This window comes from Amaranthus tricolor, chromosome 17 (genome assembly GCF_026212465.1).
Source record: "Amaranthus tricolor cultivar Red isolate AtriRed21 chromosome 17, ASM2621246v1, whole genome shotgun sequence".
NCBI classification, from domain to species: domain Eukaryota; kingdom Viridiplantae; phylum Streptophyta; class Magnoliopsida; order Caryophyllales; family Amaranthaceae; genus Amaranthus; species Amaranthus tricolor.
In genome coordinates, this window is record NC_080063.1 from 11,962,800 (window position 1) to 11,983,946 (window position 21,147).

Here is a 21,147-nt window from a genome sequence, read left to right on the forward strand (position 1 = left end):
GAACTATATCTTTTATCATAGGTTCAAATCAAGAAAATGATGAAATTCTTGAACCATCAAGGTTTGATTTTGTGAATTTTATACCGCATCCACCTCAATTGATCGTACATAGTATAAATACATTGGATAATTGATGAATATGAGTATAAATCTGTTGGGTGGTCGATGGATATGTAGTTATGAATATGTACAATGTGTTTAACTATACAGTCCAAAATATTAGGGACTGAAAAATTAGTTTACATTTATTAATGAAAGTAGTACAACCTAAAATTTTCAAAATTAAATATATGTACTGTGTATAACAAAACTCATATATGTAGATATTAATATGTGTAATGTGTTCGAGTGTACATGACCCTAAAATATAAGGGTCATAAATATTAGTTTATATTAATCTTTTCCGATTTTAAATTCTTAATTTGAACTTTAAATTTTCACAACAATACAAAATGAATAGCTTCTAAATATATTAAGCATTTTACTTGGATTCACCCTCGTTGAAAATACAATAAAATAGAAATAGAATTATTAAATTATTGGAAAATTTACTCAGAATAATCCAACCTATTCACGATTTTTCTACAATAATCCCTACTATCGATTAACCATGAATAATCCGAACTTAGGAGGGTCTTTGCCTTGGGTACACCCGGGTGACCTGCTACCCATTGTAGCAAGTCATTTTGAATATAAAAAAAGATAAATATTTTAAAAAATGAAAAATTTACCCAGAATAATCCAACCTATTTACGATTTTCCTACAATAATCCCAACTATTGAGTAAATGCCAGAAAATTACCTGTTGCACCGGTAAAAACAAGAGCAACAACAGCACAGGTTAAGTGAGTCAATAGTTGGGATTATTCATGGTTAATCGATAGTTGGGATTATTGTAAGAAAATCGTGAATAGGTTGGATTATTCTGGGTAAATTTTCCTAAATTATTTATTTACTAAATTTTAAATGGCATCTTTAGTTAGTTAAAGAAATATATCTATAACTATTAATATGAAATTAGGTTAATAGTCTCTATTATAAATAGAGATCATTCGATGTAGATCAATACACAAAATTACAAGGAATAAAAAATTATTTTTTCAAAATATAAACTTATTTTGTATCTATCATACTAACTAAAATTGTAATATGCCACCTATCACTTGGCTTTATTTGTGTATCTAAGCACCCACAAAGCACCTAAAGAAATACTTATTGCATCAAGAAATGATGATTAGGTGGCTCCATAATATTAATTCTCACAATGATTTGGTATTCTTACCAAATAGAAATAATTAATAAATAAATTACTATACTTAACACAAACTAAATCATTCCATGTACACACCATCAATTGGTTTTATGTAGTCCACTAGCTGGGTCGTTCGTTATATTGTTGAAATTAATTATGTGATATATAATATATCAAGAATTTTAATCAAGTATTATATGCTTTTTTTTTAATTTTATATACTTTTATGACTTTGATTGCTTAACAAAACTGTGGATATCCTTTTTTTTCTTTTGTTTCTAGTTGTTCGGTCCGGTTGAAAATAATTATTTCTTATTTAAAAGTTTAAGATAATGGTTGAGGCTTCAAAATAATATATTATAACACGTTACACGCTTCCTTACATAAGAGCCTTTAGGTTAGAAGTGTGAATACAACATAAGTCATCCTCATACATGGCGCTTAATATTCCACTTTAAATGAGGGGTGATTGAGATACGAACCAATAAATTCTTGTCACGCTAGCTTTGATATATACCATGTCAAAGAATCAACTCAACCAAAAGCTTAAGATAATGATTGAGGCTCCAAAATATCTTATATACTCTAACACATATTCGACGCATGTTATTTTTTATATTATTTATCAACCGCTCTTAATTTGTTATACACTGGCTATAATGATGATGATTCATCAACGACTCTTAATTTGTGTTGTATTCTTAATTCATATGTTAATATATAATTAAGTAGAATTTTGTTGATTTGTCTTAATTTATTTTATTAACATCTATTTTGAATTGGCAAGTGTACAGTACTGAATAGTAAATACCACGCATGTGCTGAAAGAGGGGGAAGTATTATTGTTCTTTATACTGAATTCCATATTTCACTCAATATTTTTTTTCAAAGGTTTAAAATATATATTTTGGAAATGTTAAATATAAATATTTGGTTTTTAATATAATTAGGATTGGCTATGAAGTATATGCATATTGATAAATGTTACGATATTATGGAGACAGTTATTTTTACACCATCTAAGAAACTTTTTTAAAATTATGGATGGATATAAATACCAATAACAGTATGTAAAATGCAAAACGGCATAGAGTCTCACATGCATTCTAAAGAGAATTAACTAAAATTTGGACTGTTAATTTCTGTTTAGGTGTATTATTTCAAATTCTTGTAATTGGTGTATAGGAAGTAAATTTGAATATGTTAGATCTTATGATTTATATTTTACACTTACTATATTATTTTTATTTTCATTATTTGGAGTCTAATTATGAATCATCTACATCAATAAATCTTTGAAACATTCCTTTTTGAAAGTATAATCTTGTTATATTTTTTTATTTGAAAATATATTAAATTTTTAACTTTTTATCATTATTCAAAATTAAAAATAATAATGAAAAATATTAATTTACAGTGTTTTTTTTTAGTCTTATCATTAATAAGGATACAGTAAAATTGTGTATAGTTAACTCTTTAAAATTCTATTTTAAGTGGAAGGCAATTAATAACTTTGAAGTGATGGAAATGAAAAAAAATAATGTCAAATAACTCATGTATAGCACTATAAGACCAATTTCACACAAAGTGTTGTATACCATAGAGGAACATATATAAATAACAAAAACAAACACAAGAACTTTCTCCACTATGAGAACTTATTACACCACATTGAAATCAATCAAACATAAAAGCATTACACACACACTCACACACTTTTTAAGTTTTTGAGGCACATAGCCAAATAAGACAAATTAAATACCAATAAGCTTGATTTGTAATATGTCCTTCTAGTTTAAGGACAAGTGAAACCTTGAGGATATTGGCATCCACATTTATTAAGAAGCAAGCTTAGAGAAACAGGAACATCAAGATGGAGCCCTAACACATTAGCTCTAAGGGCAGTGCATAGACAAACCGCAGCATCGAGATCGGCTAGGTTTTGTAGGAGACTACAACATGGTCGGCTTGGAGGGGTTCCTAAAGTTACCTTAAGCAAACCATTAAGCACATCGGCACATACTTCAAGTTTAAGAGTATCAATAGGGCATGTCCTCGGCGGGTATGTCGCCGATACGACCGAGAAAAATGTTATGTTAAGGGCAAGGAAAAAGATAAGGATTGTGTTGGTGATTTTGGATGCCATTTTTGGAGCAATGGAGTTGGATATTTTACTATGTTTAGTAGGGAAAGTGTATGTACGTATTAATTTACTTGTTATGAAGGTTGATGAGAAATGAAATGAGATTAATGGGTTTTTATAGGCTTATTAGGGCTTGTTTAGTGCAATTTTATTATTATTTTATAAGGTTCAATGGCCCACATTATATGGGCTAAATTTTTATGGCCACACGTCTAAGGGACTAGGATGAATCCACAAAATCTAACGTCATATGTTGCTTGTAACGCTTTAACGGCTTTGACTTTCAAACATTGTATACGTTTACTCTCTTCTAATTGGTGATAATTTTCGGTGGGTTTGCATATTTGTCTTACAAAAAATATTATTCGTTGCAAAACATATAATATTATTTACACCATACATTTATTATATTATATCTGGTCTAGACAGTTATAAGCATGTGATTTGCAAGAAACAAATTTAATTTTTCAGAATATAATAGGGTTTAGTTACATTAAAAAATATCATTTATTTATATTTTTAGTGTAATAATTATTAATTTTTTTAAGTTCTACAAGTGATTTATTAACACTTTATTTGGCCTTTAGTGACACATGTAACTATTACTATAGTCTATATAGTGACATCTATGAGAAATGTCACTAGATTCTATATCACGAAAAGTTTTACTATGATTTTTTATTATGCTACTAAAGGGTTTAATAAATGTCACTAGTATACTATATATACCATTAGAAATTTAAAATAATGACATTTAAATTAAATTAAATGCTACTAAATATATATTCCACAATATTATTATGTAGTGTATAAACAAAAAAAATTAGTAAGTCTTTTAGTAAAAATATCAGCAATATAGTATTAGGAGGAAACAAAAAGAACAAGGAATTCATCATTCTTTAGAATTTACACAAACAAATTGAATGTCAAGTTGAATGTGCATTGCTTTGATTATTATGAACAAGATTATCAAATAAATATACGGCACTTGTATTATCACATTAGATCAAACTAAAGTTGCTTTAAGATTGGACAATGTAACTGAAGCAAAAAATTGTGAATCTAACAAGATTAAGAGACAACATAATCAACAACTCTATACTCTGCTTCTATACTTGATTTAGTAAATTAAGTCTTCTTTAAAAAGACTGTGAGATAAGATTATCCGCATCAACATAAGACAATAAAAAAGAGACAAAAAATTTATATAAATGCTTGCAGGGGGCAGACCATAGTCAATAGTACCTTGAATAATATAATGAAAAATAGAGCGTAAGATAGCCATATATTCAACTATTAAATCACACGTAGAGAGACATACTTGTTGAACATCATATGAAATATCTAATTGATAAAGATCGATATTGAAAAGCACCAGCTAAGCAAACGATATAAGATGACATCCTCATATGGAGCAAACGATATAAGATCGATACTGAAAAGCACCAGCTAAGCAACAATGTAATAGGACATACAATCTAACATGTTTGTACGTGCTGAGATCTCAATGTCGTTTCTTTTGAGAAGGATAATGTCAGAGGAATGAGGAGTCATGGAGATAATAACTAAGTAGACCTAGAATCTCAATTTAGCTATGAATGGATAGAGTCGGGGAAAGCAGTGAGAATATTGTTATCTATATGCATAGACAATAAGATAAGTTGTACGTTTGAGACCCATTACGGTAAAAAATTGTGAATCACCATCCCTATTTTACACTACCTTCCATTATTTGTGTATAAAAGTATTACTCTATCTCCAAAATATTCGACACAAATATTAAAGAGTAGTTTAATTATAAAAAGAACAAGGCAATAAGCCAATAAATTAAAATTGTGTAAATGTATCAAAAAAACTTATGGATAAAACATTTAGAAAACTTATAAGGACCTTTTACGCTAAAAAAATAATAAATGAAAATAAATACTTATCCCTTTCTTTTTTTTTGTCCCACTTGTTTTTTGCAGTTTTCAAAGTATATATTTGAGATTCAATATCTATATAATATATTTTATAAAATATATTTAATAAAATTTTATTTTTTAAGAGTTACAAAAATATATTTTAACATAAAAAAAATCTATGAAAATTATGTAAAAGTTTCTCTCCTACAAAATATTCTAAATTAAAACAATTAAAAATAATATAATAAATACGCAAATTCATGAATAACGCATTACAAAACTTAAATACATCGAGTTATTGAGTATGGTTGTTGGGCACTGAATTTGAAGTTTGAATGGCACGTTCATTTCTCAACGGAAGCAAATTGAGATTAAAAAGTATAAAAAATAAAAAATAAAAAAAAACTTAATCTTCCATTATTTCCAAATCTATCGATTTTCAACACTTATCTTTTTTCCACCATTTTGAATGGAGTCTCGTTCTCTTGATCTTCCATCATTTCCAAATCAATAGATTTAAGTTAATTAGTTAAACTTATTTATAAACATATTTTTGTTGAGTTAAATAATTTAAATAAAATAAATTTATTTTATAGTTCTTTTTACAATATTAATTAGGATTTTAATTTATTTTAATTAAATTAAAATTATTTTTGTTAAACCAAACTAATTATTATTAAATATTGTGTTTTAAACGTGAAGAAAATTGCTATTTGATCGTGGATCCTAACCAAACCGATGTATATAGATATGAAGGTAGAATATTATGTGATCAAGCCTAGCTTTTTAGGACCTAAATTTGAACTATACATTTAACCTAACCTATTTGTTTATGATCATATTTAGTTAAGTTGTTAGTTAATTTTTAAGTTTCTTATATAAACCTAATTAGGAGTAGTTGATAATTTGTATACAATATTTAGTTGTTTGTATACAATAAATTTCTATTCTTTTTAACATCTCTATTGTATTATTTTAAATTATCGATATCACTGATTTTTTTCAGGAATCACAAACATATTTTATGAACACAACGATTAACTTAAGTTTTTCATACAATATATGATTTCCTTTACACAATCATTAACATGGGAGATTCTAAGCATGTTCAACCACACAGAGTTCCGAAAAATTAAAGGTCTTAATATTAAATTACTTAATATATTTTAGATGTTTGAACATACAAAATTATTAAAATTTGTCAATTTTTACTCTACCCTTGACGATTAAAAATTGCAATCAACTATATAAGAAATAGTGTACGTGTAGTATATGTTAACATCAACAAATGTCAAAATCCCACTAATATTTGTATGGGGTGAATGTCACCCAAGTAAACATCTTTATCAAAATCCTATACCAATTTCTGCTGCCCCGATGCAACCCACATTCACACTCCTTTGGACTTTGATTCCTACTCACTAGTCTGATAACTCAACATCAACGTTTTAGTTATCTACAATGTGGTTATATGACTCTTTGAACTAAGGGATTTAAATATTAGTTTATTTTACTTTTGCTTTTGTTTCATTACTTGTGTGTTTTAAGATATTATTATTAATTTATACAACAAAAGTTCAATAAAAGATTGGAAATTGTTTAGAAGAGGTGAATAGAAAGTTTTTTCTTTTGAAAATCATTTCAAAGGTTTGAAACAAGTTTTAAATGAATATTTTATGTGGTAGATTGTATGCCAATAAGTTGAGCAATAATAAATTGGATAATACACATAAAACTGTTGTTAAGGTTTAACTACAAATAACCTAATTTCGACCGATTAAAATTCTCTTAACCTGCTAGGTTTAAACCTCTTTCGTTATTTCAGAGCTATGATCACTATAAAAATATCACTATCTTTTACGCACACATGTTCTTCCTTGAAGAGCAATCTAATTATTCCCTTTTAACAGAAAATAAAACTCAACACTAGAACAAAAATAACACTTTAACAAGTGTTACATTAAGACTTTAATTAAAAGTAGATCTCTTACTTAATACAATGTGAAACCAGACTAAAGTAATAAGAGATGCATAAAGAAGAGCTTGAGTAAATGATGATTAGAAGACTGATTCAAAATTCTTAAACGAACTCTTTATTTTCTAGGAAAGCTTAATTAACCTAATAAGCACATGTTAGACATTAGAGTTATTAATAAATCATCTTTTATAATACTAAACAAGTTATCCAAGATAATTTATTTGATAAATTTACCATAAAAGATAAGATATATTATTTTAATAAAATTAACGTCAATAATTTGAAAAACATTTAAATTTTTTTATTTATTATATTGTTGAAAATTTCGTCATTCAAAAGAAGTTGAGTCTTCATATAACTAATAGAGTTTAAAAGCTAATGTGTATTTTAGGTTCTAATAAGTAATACTCTCTCGGTCTTCATGAGTTTGCCAACATTTTTATTTTGGTTTATATCTTTCATTTTGCAATATTTTTTATTTTCTGTAATGTCATCATTATTTTCTAACTCTTATTCATACATTTTCTTTCACTTTTATTATATCCACATAATTTGATTGTCCCCGGCATTTTTTAGAGCACCATGTAATAGTGTGGTTGCAGAATCCAAATTTCTTATCATTTGAGCATTTCTTATTGGGATAAACAGATACTTTCTCTATTCTATTATATTTGCTATTGATAGTGATATTTATCCACTAAATATGTTACCATCAATAACAAATAGTTCAGAACAGAGAAAGCAAGACAACATCAATCAGCATTCATACATCGATCATCAAATTAATCCTCATTATAGTAGTGGAAACCCCCAAACCACAGATTTATATATATCAAATTCAGCTTCATTAGTGGCAAACAGACGCTACCAAACGCTTCAAGGGTATAAGGATTAAGGCCCATTGTGTTCATCAATAATATAAAAAGATACAAAATAAAATGAAAAAAAAAAATGAAGTTGGGATTTAGGATTTGTTATTTCCCATGTATTTTGTGTTCAGTTCAATACCATAATATTTGTCCATTATTTTCGTTAGATTTTCCAACAACTCTTGATTGAAATTTTCTCACCATGAAATGAATCATTTAATTAGTTCATTTCTTAATTGATTATTCTGATTGTTAATGATTATTTAAGATTATAAGTGATCACTCTAAAATTATAAAAAATAATCATATTAAAAATATTAATAATGACTTTAAGAGTACAAGTGATCATTTTAAAACAATGAACCAGCCCACTAAAAATTGATCAAGACAATCTCATTTGAGAATATGTATAGACTATCGATTAAGCACAGTAGATCAATTCATCCAAGATAGCATATTTATGTGGCCATCTACAATCAATGAGAAAAAAAAACACGATGTTTAGGGATGAGGTACATTCTCATAAAAAATAACTATGACTTTCATAAAAATTTACATTATACAAATCGTAAGCATAACAAACGCATTAAGCATAATAAAATTCTTGTATGAGATGTGGTCTTTCCATGAGACATGCTTTATATTTGGGTTAAATAGCTCAATGATAGAAACTTTTCGCTTATAGGCTTCTTGTTTTGAGATCCTCTTACCGTAAAATGGTCTCATACAAGACGGGCTAAGGAATTTGTTCCCCAGGTAGTTAAATTAGATACACCAAGTAAAGGAAAACCGAAGATGTTGGAATTTTATTATTACTACGCCAATCAGCATCCATTCACAAATCACAACAAAAGGTGGTCTCACATCAACAGAAATGTTGCCAAGAATACCCATATCAAATTTTTGAAACAAAACTTAAAAGGAAAACTAAGCCATTATTTTAAATATTCCAGAAATACAAAAGGAAATGGCATTTGAATGTCCAGGCAATGTAGCTGAATAACATTTGTGATACAATTGTTGGTACACATCCATTTATGGCTCTCCGCCGAGCTCTTCCCTCAAGTTGTCATATGGAAAAACCTTAGGTGTCTGTTCAGTACAAAAATAAGTAACAGTGAGTTAGCTTAGAATGAAATTCTTCAAAATAAATAATATGATATCAACATTGGCAATTGGCATGATGCAAAATGCAATTAACATGAGGAAAGTGATAAATGCAAAATGCAATTAACATGAGGAAAGTGATAAATGCAAAATGCAATTAACATGCGTAATTGGGTAATTGTGGTGATTATTGAGTATATTTGTGCAAGAAATGTGGCTAATACAATTGCAGGGCACTATGGGAAGGAAGAAAGCGGTGTACTAAGAGTTGAAGAATGAAAAGTAGTCACAAAATTATCCTAAGTACAAGGTATACTCGGCTTTGGGAAGTAATGCCCCAAAGCCGAGTCGGCAAAAGTTGCTGGAAAGATGATTCGTGAAATGAAAGAAGCCGACTCGACTGTTCTATCAACAAAGTCACTGCCAACTCGACCGGTAAGGTTCTGGAAAAATGTACTTTCATCAGCCAAGAAAGCTGACTCGGCTCCTGGTCGTGCAAGTGGCCGCTGAGTAGGCGGTTTGGCACTGGAATCATGTGTGGCAGTTTCTTCCCACTACTTCAATAGTTAAATTCGTTCTAGAAAAACTCTCGCAATTGCATAAAAATGCCTATGCGAGATATGTCAATACTGGGGAGAGGAAGTCTTCAAGAAAAATCTATTAGTCCTGATTAGGCTAACCTTCAATGAGAAAATTCTCATATGCAAAGGTTCTAGTTAAATCAATATGCAGCAAGGATTTCCAGAAAGTAGCGCATTTTATGGATGAGATGGGATCATAAGAGATCATGTACGTCATGAAATAAACAATGAATGGAGAAATATCATGTGCATCGCATGTAATGGCAGGAAAGAGTATGGGTTAACCAACCAGCAGATTGAGAAGTCAATTGTAACTACAACATATGAAAAACCATTTGCTGTACTGATGACTGATGTTAATAACTTCAGGATTTTTTTAGATACCTCCATACCTAATACTGATGAGTGATGAGCTAATAGAGAATGGAAATAGAAAATAGTTATGATTTACATATTAACTGGAAATTAGAGGACTTAAATTAGAACTTCAGGTGACGAAGTTCATCTTGTCATGATACTAGCCTATTTGGTCTTCTAGAAATGAGTGAAAGCTTTCTCTAGGGGTTTTGTATTCATCTGTGTCCTGGATATACACTTATAACAATGTGGCTAGGAAATAGTGAGTACGGAGTAGCATGGAAGGCCTACTGACTTCATAGTAAGCATTCTAAAATGTGCTAGCCAGGACGCTTATTCCTTACTTGTCCCAATGCAAATGATCCTTCTGGTGTACACTTGTGCACCTATGAAATGATAAGAATGATTTCTTTGGAATGTGAAAAACTTCCTAGTTGATAATATTGAAAGCATGGAATACTTTAGTTGACTTAAATGCCCAAACCAAACCTTGATCAGTGAGACAGCTCAACCTAATTCGTGTATAAATTGCAATTTGGCAAAAATTAGACCATAATGGCCTAAAGTTTGCTTGGTTCAGTTTGGAATCTACAGAGGAATTAGTAAATCAGGTAACCACTGAAAGGTTACCAATTTTGTAGAACGAAGGACATGAAATGCTATGACAAGTTATAGCTATGGGCAAGCTAGGTAAACATCCTAGGATCACAATGGAAATCGAACTAGCATTTTGCCAATGACATCGAAATGATAAAGAAAATTGCAGCTGAGACTTTAGTCCTACAGAATGGTAATTTGGTCGACCTAGGTCACATGATCACTAGTATCATTGCAAATTGCAAATCGAAAAAAGCAAATTATGGTCTATTTAAGGCTTTTGTGAGGTCATTTTGAGCAAATCGTGAATTCAAAAAGTAAACTAGCTTGCGAATCAAGTTGCACACTTACACTGTTGACGACTCCCCAGATTTTTTTAAAATGTATCCAGAATTACTCATCATAATTGATTAATGGTCCAAAGCCTCACGAGTTCTTCAGATGTGCTGCAAGGCTCTTCAGTTCTTGCAATTGGTGAGAAAACATTGTTTGAGTGATATTTTGGTCATATAACGTAGATATTCCGTAAATACTCGAGTTGAAAGGTCATCCGCGTTATTGTTAGGTCAAGAAAAGAATTCAGATATTTAACCCATTTCAAGAGTCTTGCAATGGGTTTTATTTTTTAAGAGTGCATGCAAAAAAAATCATCATTTGTCCCACTTCACCAAAGTGACGGTGAACGTGAAAGACTATTCTAAAAGACTCATTGTAAGACTTGCATTTTTCAGACCCTATGGCTCAAGAGATCTCCAAATAGGATTAACATGATGCAAGATAGGCATGGTAATCTACTCATTGAGCCTACACAATTCCATCATGCTGCTATAGAATTTACAGTCAAATGAAATGCTGCGCTGCAATATTCAGAACAGGATAAGGGTCATAATGGTTAAGAAAACGGAACCATGTCTTTCTACTAATCAACAAGGTTAGCTAATGTGGGTTGAATTATGTGACATTGGGCATGGTTGTTTGTCACTAGATGGGTTAGGGAATTTGTAGGAAGACAGGCTACGTGGGGTTAAATTCACAAACAAAATATTGGATTGCAAATGGAACCAAAACGATTTGGGGAATTATGATTTTATTTGAAAATATAGAATTGACTGAAATTTAGTGTTTGACAAAAAAATTCCTTCGATAACGACTTCTCATGCCTTGTCGTTCTCAAATTCTTCATTTATCATTTCATAATTGAAATCCACAGTTTGAAATGAATTATGTGTTCCCAAACATGACCATAAGAAGATTACAAATAAAGATCAAGGCCCATAGAGATCGCATTTCATTTTTTATGTAAAAAAAACCACATGAGCTCATTTGGAGGAGCTAAGGCTAGCATTGGTATACGCAACACCAGAAACTGTGGGTATTGGATAGGGGACTCATAGTGCAAAAATAAGGTTACAACAACACATCGTAAACATATCATAAAGCAGTTAGAGTTTTCCACGGTCAATGCGCCTAAACATCTGCATTAACCACAAAATTCATTTCGCAACCACTATTATGACTGTGACTGAAACTTTATTTTTGCACTATAATATGGTATACGTTAGTTAGAGAGAGTGTTCTAGAACAAAATAAAGTTAGAGAGGGAATAACTAATATAAAGGAAAGGGGGAAAAATGAGGAGAGCATCACACATTTAGCATACACAAATAGTGAGTTCCATACTCATGTCCTAGGAGAGTGCAAGCCTCTTGAATGTTTGTATTTATATCTTTCATCGTAACACTTTGGATTAAACACGTTACATTTACATTTCATCTGATACACATCAATTTAACATTTTTCCTATTTACTAGTAACAATGTTGTTTTCAACAATTCCTCACTGACATGGTTGGGAATCTTGTTACAGTATGAAGCAAGTTGGATGATAAGGGAGAAAAGGGAAAGAAGGATATTGGGTTGGAAGGGGAAAAAAAGAAAGTTGCGGAGCAGCAATTAAAAGACTAAGAAAAAACTTTAATTATTGATCAAGTTAATGGAATAGAGGTTGCACAACATTTGGCCAACACAGAAAATCACACGTAGTCAAACTGCAATTTAGCGATTCAGGTGCAACAATTTCCAATTTTTGGTTTGGGTCATATAGAATGTAGAGTTAAGTCCTTCAAGATATGCATCCTTATGAGTGTTTTTCATAAACTTGTAAACCATAATGAGATGATGAATATCCCAATAGTGAGATCATTGTAGTGATCATAACGTAACGATTGATCTTAGGCTTCTAGAGGTGAATTCAAATTAGTTGAGTCTCTAGTGTGATGTCTAGTAAAGGTAAAACCAAATACACTTGAGTCAAACACATTTAGTGGTCATAGGTTTACGGGAAATTGTAATTTAGGATCGAAGTTCAGAAAAAAGAGAGCATTACCCTAGTTAGATTAGGTTTATACTTTATAATAGTGGTGAATTGGCCTAAATGGCTAATTTTATTTAAAATCAATGGAATTTAAAGTCCCAAGTGGTTTAATTGCTTTTTCCTCGCCCGAAACTAAAACTTGTAAACAGATTGTTTATATTACTACCCTTAAATATATATAATTGTTTATAACAGAAAAATTATAAAATATTTTTTGATATTAAGAAAATGTACATTAAGATAAATCAAACGAGATTTATTTGGCTACATTTTAACTTATAGATTATTAATAAAAATTATAAAATGTACATTAAAATAAATCAAGCTTTTAGTTACAAAGGAAGTACATACTAAGAACTAGTATTGATCAAAAAAATTTAGCAGTATTGTTGCTTATTTAGGTAATTCTAAGTAATTTTTATTTGGTAAGAGGACCCCTTAATATAGAGGTTTGATTTGTTGCTTAATTCGCTCACATTACTGAAACCTCGCCCCCCTCAAAAATTTCGTCAAGATCCGCCACTGCTTGTTAAACAACCGTCTTTTGCCTCCAATACTACCATGTTCCATCATATAGTCCAGTCCATTAAAGCACAATTTTATTGAACCAAGAATGTATGTTACTATTAACATTGGTCCGCTCAAAGTAAATATTGTAGTATAACCCCAAACTAACCATCATTTCCCTTATGTGAGTAGGATCATTTGTATAACAGTGTCATGTATTGCTAATCAACCTCAAAACATTCAAACTTCAATTTTTGAAAAGTTCTGGTTTTGCTAATGTTCCTAGAACTCAAGTAACGAAAGGTCAATTTTTCTTCTCAAATTAGGAAATTGACAAAAATGTGCTTCCACAAGGAAAAACACAAGTGTCTCCATTGCAAGCATATACCACAATTCAAGAAAACACCACTCCAGTAACTTAATTTCTCTTCGGATGGTTCTAGAACTGGAGTGATCAAGTATCAGCAATCGAGTCCTAGATCACTAAACCAACTATTATCTACCCATATTACGAAAATTGACAAGAAAGCGATTTCACAATTCAATTAAAGATGAACAAATTAAGAATCCCAATCCTAGATCACTAAACCAACTATTAAGAATCACAATTCAATTCAAACCCTAGAAATAGAATAAATTGAACTTACAAAGGGGTACTTAGAAGCTTTATCTCTCCAGACAGCAGCCAATCCAATCGTAGCAAAGAATCCCAATCCTCCACACAACCAAGCTAATGCTTCATACTAAAATCAACCAATGAACCACATATAAAATATCACAATTCAAACCCTAGAACCAAAACCGAACAAAATCAAAATTGATTAAAAGAGGGGCAAAACCTTTCCGACAGTATCGGCGATTCGATCGATGCAAGGTTCAGGAAATGGAGTGCCGTTATCCCATACCAGCTCATCGTTAACCGGAAGCTAAATATTTTCCCAAAATAAAAGAAAAAAAAAAAAACGGTGAGTTCAGATTGTAAATGTATTGGCCAATGGGAGAAAGAAAATGAGATGATATGAGAGAAACACAACTGGCTTGTCGGGGACGATGTGCTTGCCGACGGGGAGACCCATTCCGGCACGTTGACGGAGAGAAGTACCGACCGAACGGGAAACGATGCCGTTTCCGCCTAGTATGTTTGAGGCTACTTTGCTTAGTCTTCCTGCCATTTTTGTTTCTTTCTTTCTCTTTCGTTTGATTTACTAGTCTATATGAAACTCTGAATCGTTCGTATGTTTAATTTGTTTCCCACAGTGAAGGTCTCCTGGGTCAGGGGAGTCCATTGAGCAAAAGCCCCAATATAAGGATCTGGACCATCTGGTTTCAAACTTAAAAATTCCAAAGTGCGTTTAGGGTCCGTTTGATTGTATGCAAATGTTTAACAATGAAACACAAATTTTTGTATGAGACTATCTTGTCGTGAAACGTGTTTCATACTTGGGTTAAATAGCCAAATAATAAAAAAATTTAGCGTAATGGAATTTTTGTATGGGCTCGTCTTCAGTGAGACGGTCTCATACAAAAGGGGCTAGCGTGGTAATTAACCTTGAGCTTACAACTTTTTCATATGGTAGACAAAAATGTTAAGTTTTTGGTTAAACTAAGTACTTATTACGATTGAATTTCGAAATATGTGGTCAATTAGGTGATCAAAACGTTTGTTTTTTTTTTGAAAAAATGTTATTATATTGGGTAAAAATAGCGTAAAGTTAACAAGAAAAAACTTCTATTTTGTCTACCACATGAAAAAGTTAGTAGGTCAAGGTCAGCACTTGTATTTAAAAATACTCTCTCCGTTCCTATTTGTTCTTCCTATTTGGGTATTTCACAAAGATTAAGAAAAAGAGAATCTTTGGTGGTAGTGGGTATTATTTTAATTATATAATAGTGGGAAGTAATGATTGTATTGGAAGTATGAGTTTGTAGTGGGTATTATTTTAATTAAATAGTAGTGTGAAGTAATGATTGTATTGGAAGTATGAGAGAGAAAATAATTATAAATAAAAGAAAATGGATACATTAGAAGAAAAGGGAGATTTTAAGGGGTAAAAGTGAGATAAAAACTTTCTAAAAATAGAATGTATTCTAGAGTGGAAGAACTTTTGAAACTACCCGTTATAGTAATGTGGAAGATCAAAAAGGAACGGAGGGAGTATTTGTCTAACACGTAAAAAATTTGAAAAAATTCAAGATTACACATAAAATTTCTCAAAAATTTACTATTAAAATGTCAAAATTAATTCTAAAGATTTCACCTTTCGCTCCTCCACTTTTAAAAATACAATCTTTGCATTTTCTTCTAAAAATCCCACATTTGTGTTGTCGGGTTATTAGTATGTGACATTATAAAGCTCTCAGATCAAAAGATTCAATTAATATATAACAATAAAATATAGCTTTTGATTAACTCTTTAAAAAAAAACAAATCAATCAAGCCCAACCATTGTTGTGGCCATTCCACTAGGCACTAGACCATCAAAATTATACAAAACGACAAGTCGATAATAAAACAGAAACAATAAAATGTTAAAACTAGATATATAATCATACAACTAGTATTTTGAGAGATCTTTCACGTACAACTTATTAAAACTTAATTAAATAAAAAAATAATAATAAACTTGCTGAATTAGAAATTCTCTCTAAAACTATCTCTCTCTGACGTGAATTTGCGATAATCATAATAATTAATCAAGAAAGGTGAAGTAAACTAAACACCAAGCTGATTTTGCAATTCCAAAATAGTACGAGCACTTTTCTTAAGATGGTTAGTTTCTTCCTCAGTGATTGGAACATTAATGACTCCTAAGACTCCTCCTCTTCCGAGCTGAGCAGGCAAGCTGAGGAATACTTCTCCATCATCAATGTCATGGAACCCCTTAGCTAGAACTGAAACTGGATGAATGCTTCGTTGATCTCGAAGTATGGATCGAGCCAAGCTGGCAACCGAGTAACCAACGGCCCAGGAAGTGTAGCCCTTAAGCTGGATCACCTCGTAGGCACAGTTTATAACTTCCTTGTGGATGTGCGTAAGGGTTTCTTTTTCGTACGCAATTTGTCGCTTCTCTAAGAAGCTCAAAATTGGTACGCCTCCTACGCTTATACTTGACCATAGCGCTACCGAGCTATCTCCGTGTTCTCCAATTATGTATGCCTGTTTTCATTTTTAAGGCATGTATAATATGAATATTGTGATTATAAAGAGGAAAATTGGTGCAATAACTGGTATACCTTCAATGGTTGTATATCGTAATGTAACAAGTGTAGAAGTTTAAATAAACTATAAAAAAATTGCTCTTTACACTGTTCTTATTCATGATATTAGTGTATAAAATTGCTCTTTTCGCAGATTTTCACTGTCCGGTCAAGTCAAGTTAATGTCCTCGAAATTTCTAATTAAAATTATTGAATTTTCAAAATTTTAGTCAATATATGTTGTCATTGTAAAACATTATTTCTCGAATTTATAATTTATATTCCATCTTAAATTTATTTCATTTAAAAATAATTAAAATTAAAGAAAAATTACCTAAAATAATTCAACATTTTCATGATTTTCCTACAATAATTCCACCTATTGATTAACCATAAATAATTCCAACTTTAAGGAGTATTTGCCTAGAGTAAATTTGGGTAACCCAATGACCTGCTATAGTAGGTAATTCACCAAAAAAAATAAACTAAAAAATTAATTTAACATTAGTAGAAAAATTTTTAAATTTACATAAAAAATTCTAAATAATAAAAATATCATAAATTTTTTTTTTAACATGTTTTAACATTTTTTTCGACATTTTATTTTAATTAATTTTTTTTTTATAAATAAAACTTGTTATAGCAAGTCATCCAGTCACCGGATTTACTCTAGAAAAATACCCCTCAAAGTATTGGAATTATTTATAGAAAATCACAAATAAATTGAATTATTCTAGGTAATTTTACCTAAAATTAATTGTTTACTTGAAAAATTAAAGAAATCGCCTGATACACTATACCCAGGCATGATAGACTTGATCATTATACTTCCTTCATTTCAATTCTTTATAATATTTGCTTTTTTACATACTCTAATAAACTAATTGAATTCTTAATATTCCTAATTATGTATAATAAAAAATTATAAAATTTTAATATTAATAATCTTTACTTCGAAACCAATCAAATAAGATTTTACTTGATTATATTTTAACTTATAAATTGAGAATTAATTACAAATTAAAAATGGGAGCGTAAATAGTAGAAATATTACTAATGCTACCGACTAATTTGAAAGAGTACGTATCAAGTAAACTGATAAAGATGCATAGGAACACTCAACCAATTAAATTAAAATGTCTTTGGAATTTGGATGACATAATAGCAATTTGGTTTTGCAACTTTAGTGCACGTGCGCGTCACATGTGTCTCTTACACAACATTCAACCGATAAGTGATGAGTATTGAGTACTGCCCCAAGTCCTACCTCCTAGGGTGGGACTCAAACCCAATAAATTTGGCCACGGTTTCAAACATACGTACAGAATCCAACATTTCTTAGTTTAAAGAATCTGATTGCATTTAAAGAGATTGAAGAAAAGAAAATCGCGACAGAGACAAATAAGAATATGTACATTCTTATTTGTAACTAGTTTTAGAAAAAATCAAATGGTCAAAAAATATCTATCTATCTATACTATATATTAAAATAAAATACAACTGACATAAACAATTCAAAAAATTGATGAGTTGTCACCTTTTCATGAGAATATAAGATGATTAATTTGACCATTATTAAAACCTTTATAGTTGGTACTATAACACATACGATTAAAATTTGAAAAAAAATGTAATAAAAGTTATATGTAATATATATGCACAAATTATTATCTTTGATTTTTAATTTACAAAGCACCATTGATCCATATTTATTTAAAATAACATTCATTCATTTACAAATTAATTATGTTATTTTTAAAAATACTTATAGAAAAAAGTTCACTAAAATACTAATTATATCATAGATACAAATTACAATGGCTCACTGCTTAATCATTATTATAATAACTATAAAAAAATTTAAATTCCAATTTTTATGAATGTAATAAAATGTGTATTAAGAAATAATTAAGATTAAAGTAATATTATGTCGAACCTATTCAATTTATTTGTTTTTTACATCAAAATGAAAAAAAACAGTGCATCGCATGAGAATTATCTAGTTATATTTAATGCTCTAAAAAACATGCACATAGTAAGATTCAAATCTAATAATTCTATAAAATTTATAATAGCTTAACCAACACACATACTAATATCTTTAAATATATAATTTTATATATAAATTTAATACTCTCAATTAACAATGTGTATTTTAATATTATTAATAATATAAAGGCACAAAATGAAGTATAGCCGATAAAAAATTTTGAATTGATCAAGTTGAAAGAATTGGAATAATTAAGCTACACATGATGAATGCAAACAAAATAAGCTATTAATATAAAATTAATGTTACGATTATCATAAGATCAGACTGAAAGTGTTAGGTAAATATTGTGTTTATTGTAAAAGTATTTTTGAATTAGCTCGAAACGTATACAATAAAGCAAATTAACCTCTTTCAATTTAATCAAAGTTAAATTTTCTGATGTAATTTAACTGACATTAATAATGTTATTTAATTTCTTGCGTATTTAAAAAATTCATTATTTTACAACCAAAAGTATGTATTATTACTACCTACAAATACTTCAAAGATCAAACACATAAGGAAGACTGTAAAACGACAACAACAAAGTGTTAAACGGCATTCCTTAAAATATCAGTAAATGCAGAATAATTAATTTAAGAATAGGAAAATTATTACCTGAACATCCTGGGCATTAACATCAAGATGATCAGCAATCAAGAACCGAAACCGGGAAGAATCAAGATTAGTACCCGACCCAATAACCCGATTAGAAGGAAACCCAGACAACTTCCAAGCAATATAAGTCAAAATATCAACAGGATTAGAAACAATCATCAAAATAGCATCAGGAGAGAATTTAACCAAAGGAGGGATAATCTTCTTAAACAAATTAACATTTCTTTGAAGAAGATTAAGTCGGGATTCGCCTGAGATCTGGCGAGCCCCAGCCGTAACAATACAAAGATCAGACGCCACAGTGACGGAATAGTCCGTGGATGCGACGATCTTTGTGCGGGGAAGAAAAGCGGCAGCGTGCTGTAAATCGAGCATCTCCCCGCGAAGTTTGTCGGGGAGAGCGTCGACAAGAGCAAGCTCGTCGGCTAAATCTTGTGTAAGGAGAGTTTGAGCAATGGCCATTCCGACATTGCCGGTGCCAATGATGGAGATTTTAATGTGGCGTTTGGTTGGGGATGGTGGAGCTGCTTGTTGGATTGGTGCGAAGAATGCTCCGGCGATGTCGAGTCCTGCTAATGAAGTGGCTGATGCTTCTTTTTTCATTGCCATTTTTTGATTTGGTTTGATTTGATTGTATGATGATCTTTGATTGAAATATTGGGTTTGATTTGGGGGAAGAAATTGTGGGGTTTTTATAGAAGGATCGGTTTGAATTAGGAAAGGAAATTTTGGAAGTGAATAGTTAAATGGAAGGGATTTTGTTTTTCGTTTTTGGGTAATGGTCAAAGTTAAGAAAGGAATAATGATAAGTTATTATAGCCATGTATAATAAGGTGGTTTAATTGGGAAAACAATGTTGAACGGAGTAGCAAATACTACGCGCTTGTCTGCTGCTGACTTGTTACCCAAGCAAATATTCGAACTTTCTATATGAGAAGTGTCTAATAGAGTATTCAATTTCTTCGTAGATTGTTGAAAATAATATTGAGGTTTTCAATAAAATTAGTCTAGAAATCGAAAGAAAACATAGTAACTAGTAAAAAATGTTAAAACTTACGATAAAGGAGGAAAAAAATAATTATGACAAATAAAATGTATGTATTTATGATATTTAGTAATGTATTAGCTAGCTAGTTAAATCTAGCACGATTGAACGATTTAAGGCTAGAGTATTCATTTTGAGTTATCATATATTGTTCGTCGTATTCTCTTGAAACTAAATTATCAAACGAAACTTACGTGAAAACAATTGTAAAAAAAATAAGGTCATAGATAATGTGTTAAATTGAACTAACCTAAACATAAATTTAAAAACACCATATATATTTCGTAATCCTAGTCATGATTCCTATTTCCTCATAGAGAACATTCCCATACAAAAATTACAAAGTTCAATTATTAAAAAAAAAAATTAAAATTAGTTTAACGTCATTATAGTGAAAATTAAAATTTGTCCCACTTTAAGAACACATATCACTTTTTTTAAAATAATGAACTCAATTCTTATTTATCCCTTTTTTTTTCTTTAATTTTTCTTGTTTACCTTGTATTTTTTAGTTTCATTATACTTGTTATATTTGACTTGTTACGTAATTAAATTTGTTAGTTTGATTATTTATATATTGAATTAT

General features: G+C 30.1%; 3 protein-coding genes across 3 annotated transcripts; all 3 read right to left on the reverse strand.

Annotated features, from left to right (window-relative positions):
* Positions 1 to 2,787: 2,787 nt before the first annotated feature.
* LOC130804125 (14 kDa proline-rich protein DC2.15-like) lies at positions 2,788 to 3,478 on the reverse strand. The gene has a single exon (XM_057668456.1). The coding sequence runs from the start codon at positions 3,396 to 3,398 to the stop codon at positions 3,048 to 3,050; it is 351 nt and encodes a 116-aa protein (XP_057524439.1). The 5' UTR covers positions 3,399 to 3,478; the 3' UTR covers positions 2,788 to 3,047.
* A 5,448-nt stretch (positions 3,479 to 8,926) lies between these two features.
* LOC130804040 (NADH dehydrogenase [ubiquinone] 1 beta subcomplex subunit 8, mitochondrial) lies at positions 8,927 to 15,076 on the reverse strand. Its single transcript, XM_057668338.1, has 4 exons — positions 14,703 to 15,076; positions 14,508 to 14,594; positions 14,316 to 14,411; positions 8,927 to 9,238 (listed from the first exon to the last, which is right to left on the reverse strand). Exons 1-4 carry the CDS (start codon positions 14,838 to 14,840, stop codon positions 9,182 to 9,184), a joined length of 378 nt encoding a protein of 125 aa, XP_057524321.1. The 5' UTR covers positions 14,841 to 15,076; the 3' UTR covers positions 8,927 to 9,181.
* Positions 15,077 to 16,176: 1,100 nt separating this feature from the next.
* Positions 16,177 to 20,370, reverse strand: LOC130804039 (L-lactate dehydrogenase B-like). Its single transcript, XM_057668337.1, has 2 exons — positions 19,517 to 20,370; positions 16,177 to 16,825 (listed from the first exon to the last, which is right to left on the reverse strand). Exons 1-2 carry the CDS (start codon positions 20,123 to 20,125, stop codon positions 16,382 to 16,384), a joined length of 1,053 nt encoding a protein of 350 aa, XP_057524320.1. The 5' UTR covers positions 20,126 to 20,370; the 3' UTR covers positions 16,177 to 16,381.
* Between the last annotated feature and the right edge of the window lie 777 nt (positions 20,371 to 21,147).

Excerpts from the sequence above, each read along its gene's own strand:
- LOC130804125 (XM_057668456.1), bottom strand. The coding sequence starts at position 3,398 with ATGGCATCCAAAATCACCAACACAATCCTTATCTTTTTCCTTGCCCTT.
- LOC130804039 (XM_057668337.1), bottom strand. The coding sequence starts at position 20,125 with ATGGCAATGAAAAAAGAAGCATCAGCCACTTCATTAGCAGGACTCGAC. Across the intron at positions 16,826-19,516 it reads TTAATGCCCAGGATGTTCAG|GCATACATAATTGGAGAACA; the intron begins GTAATAATTTTC and ends AAATGAAAACAG.
- LOC130804040 (XM_057668338.1), bottom strand. The coding sequence starts at position 14,840 with ATGGCAGGAAGACTAAGCAAAGTAGCCTCAAACATACTAGGCGGAAAC. Across the intron at positions 14,595-14,702 it reads ACATCGTCCCCGACAAGCCA|CTTCCGGTTAACGATGAGCT; the intron begins GTTGTGTTTCTC and ends GAAAATATTTAG. Across the intron at positions 9,239-14,315 it reads AAGCTTCTAAGTACCCCTTT|ACACCTAAGGTTTTTCCATA; the intron begins GTAAGTTCAATT and ends TGTACTGAACAG.